Source organism: Callospermophilus lateralis, chromosome 2 (assembly GCF_048772815.1).
Source record: "Callospermophilus lateralis isolate mCalLat2 chromosome 2, mCalLat2.hap1, whole genome shotgun sequence".
In the NCBI taxonomy this organism is placed as follows: Eukaryota; Metazoa; Chordata; class Mammalia; order Rodentia; family Sciuridae; genus Callospermophilus; species Callospermophilus lateralis.
The window spans coordinates 101,708,706-101,719,413 of NC_135306.1; the positions used below are offsets into that span (position 1 = coordinate 101,708,706).

At 37.2% G+C, this 10,708-nt stretch overlaps 1 protein-coding gene and 1 pseudogene across 1 annotated transcript; both read right to left on the reverse strand.

The window, feature by feature from the left end:
- Positions 1 to 2,315: 2,315 nt before the first annotated feature.
- Positions 2,316 to 2,996, reverse strand: LOC143391035 (centrin-3-like; annotated as a pseudogene).
- Positions 2,997 to 8,216: 5,220 nt separating this feature from the next.
- Positions 8,217 to 10,255, reverse strand: Pate1 (prostate and testis expressed 1). Its single transcript, XM_077108186.1, has 3 exons — positions 10,201 to 10,255; positions 9,608 to 9,730; positions 8,217 to 8,350 (listed from the first exon to the last, which is right to left on the reverse strand). Exons 1-3 carry the CDS (start codon positions 10,253 to 10,255, stop codon positions 8,217 to 8,219), a joined length of 312 nt encoding a protein of 103 aa, XP_076964301.1.
- Between the last annotated feature and the right edge of the window lie 453 nt (positions 10,256 to 10,708).

The window sequence follows — 10,708 nt, forward strand, 5'->3', positions numbered from 1 at the left end:
ACAACCCAACTTTCTTCCCAAGAGAGCTCATATAATCAGGAACCATATTAGTAAAGGCCTAGAATAGGTATCACTTTTCTATGACCTATCTACCATATCATTTGTTTCTCCTTAACAAAATTTTACAAGGCAGAAGAGCCCTCCAATACCTGGAAAGTCTATCTGCTATTTCCCGGTGAATCACAGAATCACAGAATGTTTTTTTTTGGTTTTTTTTGGATGACAAGAACTTTAAAAAATTTTTTAAAACTTCATTTATTTATTCTAGTTTGTTATATATGACAGCAGAATGCATTTCAATTCATAGTACACAAATAGAGCACAATTTTTCATATCTCTGGTTGTACACAAAGTAGAATCACACCATTCATGTCTTCATACATGTACTTAGGGTAATGATGTCCTTCTCATTCTCGACACCCCTGCCCCCACCCTTCTCTCCCCTTTGCCCTATCTATAGTTCCTCCATTCATCCCATGCTCTTTCCTCCATCCACATTATGGATCAGCATCCTCATATCAGAGAAAATATTCAGTATTTGGGTTTTTTGGAATTGGCTTACTTCACTTAGCATAATATTCTCCAACTCCATCTATTTGCTTGCAAATGCCATAATTTTATTCTCTCTTAATGATAAGTAATATTCCATTGTGTATATATATCACCGTTTCTTTATCAGTTCATCTACTGAAGGGCATCTAGATTGTTTCCACAATTTAGAAATTGTGAATTGTGCTGCAATAAACATTGATGTGGCTGTGTCACTATAATATGCTGCTTTTAAGTCCTTTGGGTATAGACTGAGGAGTGGGATAGCTGGGTCAAATGGTGGTTCCATTCCAAGTTTTCTAAGGAACCTCCATACTGCTTTCCATATTGGTTGCCCCAATTTGCAGTCCCACCAGCAATGTATGAGTGTACCTTTTCCCCCAGATCCTCGCCAACACTTATTGTTTGTATTCTTGATAGCTGCCATACTGACTGGAGTGAGATGAAATGTTAGAGTAATTTTGATTTGCATTTCTTTAATTGCTAGAGATGTTGAACAATTTTTCATGTTTTTTGGTAGAAAATATGCCGAACACTTCTGAGAAGTGTCTGTACAGTTCCTTGGCCCATTTATTCATTGGTTTATTTTTATTTTATTTTTTGGTGTTAAGATTTTTGAGTTCTTTATATGTTCTAAAGATTAGTGCTCTATCTGATGTGTATGTGGTAAAAATTTGCTTCCAAGTTGTAGGCTCTGAATTCACCTCACTGATGGTTTCTTTTGCTGAGAAGCTTTTTGGTTTGAATCCATCCCATTTATTGATTCTTGATTTTATTTATTGTGCTATAGGAGTCTTATTAAAGCCGTGACTCCTGTGTGGGAGCAGCTGTGAGGGGTCCTCTAAACACTTTCAGAGAAACAGTATTTCCACTATTTCAATCCTAGGTCCTGGAGTGACACAGAATGCAGCTTCACTCTAGCCTGCCATCTTGGATCCAGAGTATTGGTAAAACATAACCATATTTATTTCTGTGGCTTACCATTTTATATTTTCATATATTCTAAAAGATCAAAATTTAAATCTTTTATTTTTTCATGAAGTCAGATCATTCAAATTTTATTCATTCAATTAATTTAAGGAAGAAACATTCAGATTTAACTTTCATTCTTAATGGTAACATGCCAAGAGAACAAGAACAGAAGGATACATGGGTTAGATCCATATGCACAATACTTATGCCCTCCAAATTGAAAGACATGACTCTTTAAGAAGAAATGAGGCCTATGCTGAGTCATCTAATATTGAAACAATGTCAAATTTGATGAGATTTTAGTATTGGAAAAAATGTATTATTCTATTACTATTTATATTTTGATCTTTGCTTCAGAAACTAGTAAGAATGTAAAAATATTTTAGAATATTCTATTAAAAAGGTTAACAGATTTTAGAAAGCAAAGTAAAATAGAAAATATGCCCAACTTTATGATACTAATAAACATTTATTAGTGAAAGTCTAAAAGAGTATACACCAAAAGTAATAATGAATGTTAAATAAAAAAATCCTGAAAGAATATATATCATGATTCAATTTTTAAAATTTTTTATAGAAATATATATTATGAATACAATGCTAAACTATTTCTGTACTAACAGCACTGCTAATACAAAGAAATTTAATAGTAAAACATAAATACAGAAGATGCTTAATTTTGGCCCTTTTGGGGAAAAAAATGGAATAGATTTCTTTTTTAACATTGCTCTCGGTACAAAAATAGAATGGAAGGTAGTAACTGCAACATTCTTAGTGTTTATCCTTGTAATTCTTTAAATGTCACCAGTCATAAGAGCAATGAACTCCTCTTGATTTATTTCTCCACCACAATCTTTATCACATTTCTATCATAGTCTGAAGTTTTTTATCACTCAAATTTTCACCCAATTCTCTTACAACATGTTGCAAATTCCTCAAGCTTATTTTACCTGAAGCATTATCATCAAACAGTTTAAATGCTATCTGTATTTTCTTCATGTGGATCTCTTTCCAATATACAGTCTGTCATAACTTCATTAAAATCTTCAAAAGTGATTTTCCCTGTGGCTTCTCTGTCATAATCTTTAAGAATCTTCAGTATCAGCTTTTTTTTACATCAAATCTCAAGGCTCGGGGCTGGAGATGTGGCTCAAGCTGTAGCGTGCTCATCTGGCATGCGTGCGGCCCGGGTTCGATCCTCAGCGCCACATACAAAGAAAGATGTTGTGTCCGCCAATAACTGAAAAATAAATATTAAAATTCTCTCTCTCTTTAAAAAAAATAAAATTAAAAAAATAAAAAAAATCTCAAGGCTCTCATAGCCACTTTTAATTCATGACAATCTATTGCTTCATCTTTGTATTACACAGCTCAAAAACATGTTTAATTTCTCACTTCTTTTTCTCAGAAAGTTCTCTTCTTTTTGTTCTCTTTGTTTTGTCAACTACAAATTTACTTCACAAAGCTAAACTCATTTTCTCTTCAGAGATGTTCCTTTTAAGAACAATTTAAAACCCCTACCCAATGCATCCTGACTTCCCCATACCTAGATGAGTGAATATTTGAGTGTTATCATCATAAACAAAGGATGTTTGAGATGATGGGTAACCTAAATATCTTGGCTTGATCAATTAACAAAGTATAAGTGTACCAAAGCATCACTCTGTACCCCCTTAAAGATATACAATTATTATTTATAAGCAAAAAGACTTAAGTTTTTCAGTACTAAAAGTAAGAAAAAAAAATTGAAAGCAAGGGCTTGAACAGATATCTGTACATCCATATTTATGTTGCATTATTCACATAAGCAAAAGGTGGAAGCAACTGAAGTGTGTACTGACAGATGAATGAATAAACAAAAAGTGGTATCTCCTACAATGGAATATTATTTAGCTTTTAAAAAGATGAAAATTCTGGCACATGTTACAACATGGATGAATCATGAAAATAAATGCCAAGTGAAATAATCCAGACCAAAGATCAAATAATGCATGCATGATTCTACTTATTTGAGGTACCCAGAATGATTAAATTCACAGAAAACAAAAAGTAGAATGTAGTTGCCAAGAAATTAGGTAGAAAGAATGGGGAGTACTGTTTTTGTGAATACAGAGTTTCAGTTTTGCAAAATGAAGGGTATTTGGGAAGTGTTTATCATGAAGATCTTTTCTAAAAGGAAAGTTTGAATTGTCTTTTGGCTTTTGTAATTTTCTGTTTTTTTTCTTACTTTTATTATCAATGTATCTTCTTAGTTGTTTGTAACATAAATATTATGAGTAAATATTCTAGAAAACTGCTAAGTTTGAATTTTTATATCTGTTGTTTCCTACTTATATGACTTTGACAACTAATTTAATTGCCTCAGGTCTCAATTCCTTGAACTATGGATCATCAAGCAATCCTGACACCTGAAATTCTCATTACTGGATTTTCTGGCTTATTGGGACACGAAATTGGGCATGTACAATAGCAATCTGGCTTAAGGAAAAATGGCCCAAAAGAGAACAAACTCAAGCAGATCAGGATGGCAGATTTAGATGCAGAAGCATGTAGTTCTGCTAGGTTACCGCCTTTCCTCTGTTACACATCTATAGTTTCTCTGTTGCTTTTTATGACTAACAATTTTAGAAGGGAGAGACTAGATTTTTAAATGGAGATTCTGTCAACAACAAAAAGTTGACAGCTTAATCCTTAAACTCCAATCAAGGGTGTTCCTGAAAGAAAATAACGAAAAATTCTCCAATGGTAAGAACATTTGATTATCCATTTCATCTGGACAGATTTATATTAATTCATGGCTATATGTTAACAGCTTGGCTGTGTTAAATCCATTCCAGCATGAAAAGATTGTGGAATAAGCATCTACTTTGTATATGTATATTCTACTAATATGTAATTGAATATGTAATTCTATTAATAGTGTTTCTGCCATCACCATTAATTTTGAACTTACAGAATTAATTACTCTCCATCAAGATATTTCACATAGCATTTGTTTTTCCAAGCAATTAACTCATTCACTGTTCCCTTGATCAGCCCTGAACAATTGTAAGGGTGCTCCTTATAAGCCTGAAAACTGCAAAAGGGACGTTTGGGGGTCTAGCTAATGCAAGCAAGCCAAGTTAAAGGAAGAACGGGAATGTCCTCACATCCATGGAAATTGCTTATCTTACCATGAACCTTATTACCTGAAGCAATTAGCCTGATGGAATAGTGAAAATATCCAGTGAAATCTCAACCAAACTATGATTTCAGTGTAAATGCTCTAAATAGATTAGAGTGCATCTTATGAGGTGCATTGTGGGCATAAGTAACTAATATATGGTTTTGCTTTTTCCTATAGTCCAAATACATAGGTCCAAGAATCAAAATGTGGAAATGGGGACACATTTTTCCACCCCTAAAATTTTCATTTTTGCTCATTAGAATACTTAGTTGTGGAGGAAGAAATGTTTCCATTAAGAAACATAACAGTGACTCAGTTGATTTCAAAGCTCGCACAGTATGACTAATTTAGGATCCTGTGCCACTGAAACCATAGGTAGGAAGGGAGGTCTTTCTACTCTGAAAAAACTGATCCTGATTGCTGAAGGGGAATTGGGGTGAGGTTGCACAATAAGGTAGAAATGACTGTCTGGAATACATGAGATTCTCTGAAGGGCTACTGAATTCTTTCTGTGCAATAATAAATATAAAACTCTGGAACTAACAGAAGGAGGATGGCTGAATATTTGAATCCTACAAGAATAAAGTTGGCATTATCCTGACAGGTCAATAAACCTTACCTGGTGAGGTTCTGATTGAGAGAAAAGAAAAACAGAATTGGTAAGTAGAAACAGGAAGTTTTCACAGTCTCATTATTGGTCACAAAGGCAATGACTGGGCAGCTATGCCTCTTTTCCTTTCTTGTCATAACTTCAGTCTTCCCTCTATTTTTATATGATAATTGGTGGCAATTGACAGGTGGAATTTATTGGATTTGAAAAATATTCACCATTGGACAGGAACGAGTATATAGGCTATTAGAGAAATAGAGATAAGTTTTAAGAATTTGTCTCCTCCTTACTCAGAGAAAGGGTAAGGGTGTCTTTATTTGTATTAAGGATAAATGCAACTTATTAAGCAAAAGCATAAAATTATCTTTCTTGTTAAATAGAGTCCAAATATATATGTTGCGTCTTATAAGATAACCCAAGCTTTTTAGGATGCGTATGCTGAATTCATAGTTTAATTAATTAGTGCACAGATGCCAAGCAGCCAAAGCCAAGGCTGCACTGGTTATTAAATGATTATCACTCATCTTTAAATGCACAGTTATCTGCTCTGCTTTATGATTCTGCCTTTGCAAAGTAGCTGCCTGTTAAGCTGCCAATAAGGAATACAGCAGGGACACTGGAAGGTTGGAGGAAGAGAAAGAAACACATTTCTTCCTAACTCCTGTGCCTCTTGCAGTTCTTCATTAGATTTCAGTGCTACAATGGGTTCCATTTTATGGTCCCCAATCCCACTTCCAGAACCAGCCTCATGATGCTCCCATGGAGATACCAACACCACCTGAACAGTGTCCCTTCCCTTCAGGGATAAACTTAAATTTCTTGGAACCCCTCCTTGGAGCTCTTGTAGGGCCAACAATAACTAAGCAATCCCTCCTCAGATATCTGGGTCTCAGTTCCAAGGGATCCGTCATCCAGCCTTCTAGTAACCTGACCTTTTCCTTGTGTTCCCTTGTTATAGTTAAAGCATCTTCCCAGGGTTTCATAAACTGACTTCCAGACCACTCACATATAATCGAATTAAGCCTTTATTGAAGCACACCAGTGGTGACTGTCCAGAACATAAAGCTGTTCCCCTGATCAGCCCTGAACAATTGCAAGGGCACTCCTTATAAGCTTGAAAACTGCAAAAGGGATGTTTGGGGGTCTAGCCAAGGCAAGCAAGTCAACTTACAGAAGCCGGAGAGTTCAGTCAGGTGGAGGGATGCTTAGCCAATCATAATTAGCCCAGTCACCCCAGTTACAAAAAGAGAGCCTTATTACCCCAGTTACCGAAACAATGCCCCATTAGGTAGTTACGTGTTCTTAAAGGTTTCTATAGCAAAAGGAAGAGAGCAACTTGCCCTGGTCATGACCCTTCTACTTGGCGTGGTTGTTTTACAAAATGGAGTTAGTAAACAAAATGGAGTCACTTTGGTTTGACTATCACACCCTCAGCCTATGGATTTTAGCTGCTTCCTGAGATTTCTATCTCTGTTGACTAAATGTCCCCCTTTGGCTTTTTCTAACCTCAAATACCTGGTTAAAAATTTTTTGTTTTAAAGTCTCAATGAAAATAGAGGATGAACCAAATAAGGATACCAGTTGTATGACTTTCAGGTTGGTAGGAAGAGAAAATGAACCAAAAGGAATAAAGGATTTATAGACTTGCCTCTCACATAGAAATTACCATGTACAGTCTTAGCTATTATTATTCATTCAAGGTCTGAGTCTCCTGTTAGACTATGCTCCATGAGGATAGGGATATAGCTATGGTATCCTAGAGCCTGGCATTGCCTGGAACATGGTATGTTTTGAATAAATATTGTTAAAGTGATTGAAAAATAGTTTGCTTGGGAGAGTAAGAAGGAAAACAATGTGGGTATGCAGAAATGTGATTTTTTTCTCCCAATGGGAATTAATCATTTTTTGCAGACTTCATTATACCAGTTGGTTAAGAGCCAGACTCATCATATCAATGCTCTCCAACTCCTCTTTTCTACCAGGGTGCTAGAATTACACATTGTGGAGTGTGTGAGAGATGGAGGTGGGGTGGGAGAGGCATGTACTCATGGCGTATCTGTCTATAAACCTTATGATGAAATGTCTGATGGCCAGATCTAAATGGCATCCTTGACTTCACAGCTCTCAGCTTCTTCTGTGCCATGCTTCAGGCAGGTGAATTTTTTGCATTGCTGCTTGTGGTCTCATCTCCTTGGAAGCCTCCTGTAGCTCTTCTCTGTCTAGGGCTTGATGCTCTTCATGAGTTTGCCAGGGAAGCTGGTATAGGCACTTTGTCTAGAATGCCACAGATTTCTTCTCTTTTGCATCTTCAGCCCCCAGTCAGAAAGAATGGCCCAGTCATTCCCCAATCACTCTAGAAGGCAGGATTTTTTTCTCTTTGTGTCTCTTTTACAAGTTCCTCTCTATGTCTAACCTTCTTGATGTAGGATTAGCATTTATATACAAAATCTAATAACACTCAAACTCTTTTCACTTTGCCACATTCTTCCTGATGAAGCCAGTTTTATATGCTTTAATTTGGTGGGATAAGAAAGATGATACAAGGGGAAAAATGGAAAAAAAATTAAAATATCCTGCCAAAGAAGGAAGAAGAGAAGCACAGAAAAGAATAAGAGATTGCCTTTTAAAATTTAACTATTCCTAGCACTTGGTAATATAGTGGAAGTACTAGGTTTTGTAGCGACATGAAAGATATATTGATCTTACTCTCAAGTTTTTTTTTCATTCATTTATTTTTTAAAATTTCTGATAGCAGAGCAGAGACTCTAGAGAAAAGGAGAGTTTATTCTTTCACAGGCAGAAGGCAAAGCCATGTGTTTACAATCCTCCTCTGCAGCGTGGCTTTGTAGGAAGTCATTGTGGAGAGGTTGAGACAGAAATAACACCCAGTTGTTGGAGCCACAGAAGAACCTGCAGCTTCTAAATGTTTTCATTGCACAGGTCGTAGCTTCGGCAGCACCTGAAGTTCACCAGATAGGTGCTCCACTTTATGTTTTCCACGTTAGCACAGTTCTTTAGGCAGCCCATGAAAGTTAACCAGGGTTTACCATTCTCTGTAAAAGGGATGAGGACCAGATCAGCAAGCTTGACTCTAAGGCTTCTGCAAAAATATTTCTCTCCAGCCCTATACCAGCTGTAGGGATTCTGACCATGGAAATATACAGAGAAGTGTCTCTCGGGTGAGCAAACTGCTGGGGAGTGGGGAACATGCACTCAGGATACCCTGCGGTTTCTCCTAGGAACTAGTAAAAATAGTTAAATACATGTGCAATGTCTAGCTGCTATGGCAATGCCCTGCTTGAAAAGGCTCTGTGCTAGAGTCTGATAAGCCTCAATCTTGATCTAAGACACACAGCTCCTGGGAATAATATAACTCTCTTGTTAAATAACCACAATGATTCACTGAGCCTAAACCTGTCCACATAACAGTAACTTTATACAATGGACTTTCTTGAGAGCTACACAAAACTCCTAACATTGCAATTTAGTATGTAACTGAGGAATAAGCTGCATAATGTTACTGAGTCTATAACTTGCCTAGTAATACAATGAACACTATGTACTATGCTGCCAATGACCTAAAGTAACCTATTGATAAAAAAAAAAAAGTTTGGCAGCTTGACCTCTCTGCCATCCTGCCATCTTTCCTGCCTCTGCATCTTGTCTCTGTTATTTTCCTTATAACCAGCATCTAAAAATAAGCTTGTGGAATTCATGGCTGTTTTATTCAAAGGATTAGAAGATGTTGCAAGTTGGTAGCTTCCCAAAAGAAAAGCAATGAGGGAGCAGTTTTTAGAATGTATTGGAGGTGGGGAGATAGCACAGCAATTCAGGGATTTCCAAAGCTGAAGGTTTCTATTGAAAATCTCAGTAGAAACAAAAGTTACCAAAGCAAAGGGATTGCATAGCACAGAAGGCGGGAAACTAAAGAAATCCCGAATCTAGACTTACCCGTCAAGGGCCATTTAGCCAATGCCTATTGCTAACACTGTACTCTCTATTTTCACAGATTATTTCCATTCAGGCATAAAGTCAAAAAGCCTCCCTCTTCAATAACAATTAGATATTCTCCAGTGGACATATATTGTGTGCTTCCTTTTGTCTCCATTCAGTCTTCTCAATAATCTTCAGATTTCTATAAGTACTCTTTCATTATCTACACATGCCACCCCCAGTGACCTCCTCCGTCTGTTTCTCGTTCTGATATATGATGAAGGTAAAGCTTTAGTTATTCCAAGCGGGAGTCTGCCTCGTTGCCATCATATCCTATTTCCTCCATCACATCTCTCTTTCCTCAACCCACAACTTACTTTTGAACATCCTCCCAACTGTGCAGGCCTCATCTGTGGTTGCTGTACATACTCCTCTTCCTCTAGAGCAGTTTTCTCCAGGGAACTGGAGGTGACACATCCTACATTGAATAATTTCTGTAGCTTCATAAGAGAACAGGGAAACAGAAGTGAGAGATGATGGTGCTGTCATGGAAGGACCCACCTCCCTTTTTAAGTTTGAAGTCTGCTTGGAGCCAGAGGCTTTGCCAGAGCCCCGTGAAGCATGAACCCTTTCCTCTATTAAAATAGTTTAAGAAAAGAGAGTAAGTGAAGTTTATGGACTTGGGAGTTGACTTGGAAAACATGCAGAAACAAAGAAAGAAAGGTAAGGAAAAGAGAAACATCAAGACTGAGATGACCAGATTAGGTCCTCTTCACACTCACTGGAATAATCTTCATCAACAATGATTTCATCTGTGTTGGCAAAGAAAAATAAAAGAAATATGTGATTTTTGCCTAAGATTTACCCCCAAGTAATAGCCCTAGCAGTCTCTCTCCTCAGGGCCCATTTTGTACTTTTAGCCTGGAGCCATGCTAGGCTCTCTCTGTCCCTCCAAAGCTTAGTCACCTACTCATAGCACCTTGCACCTTGCACTTTTTCTGTCCTTTCAGTTCTCTTCGCCACATTAGGGCTTCTCAGATTCCCTTACTCATCCCTATAGAGTACAGGACAGACCAGAAAGGATTAATGCACTTTTTTTAAAAAAAAAACTTTATTTTATTCTTTCCAATTAACTCTGTGTGGCATTCTTACAGATGCATGCCTCGAATGTGACAATGGGGACAAGCATCTGAATTCATGAAGTTGCTATACTTTATCTTTGGACAGCTAGGTCTGTCTTCCCCTCCCTCCTGTCTCTTTCATTAGCCTTGTTGGTGGTTGCTAATGTTGTCTTCCCAACTCTAAAGTTATCTCCCATCCTAGTTCTGTCCTGTTGAAAGAAGGGATTGGGTATTGAAACTCAAGGTCTTTCATGGCGTCCTTTCAACCTTCAGTGCCCACCCAGCCCCACTCATCCCCTCTCTTCCTGCCTTCCTCCTTTCATCCATTTCTACTCACCTGGGCTTTTACCAAATGAC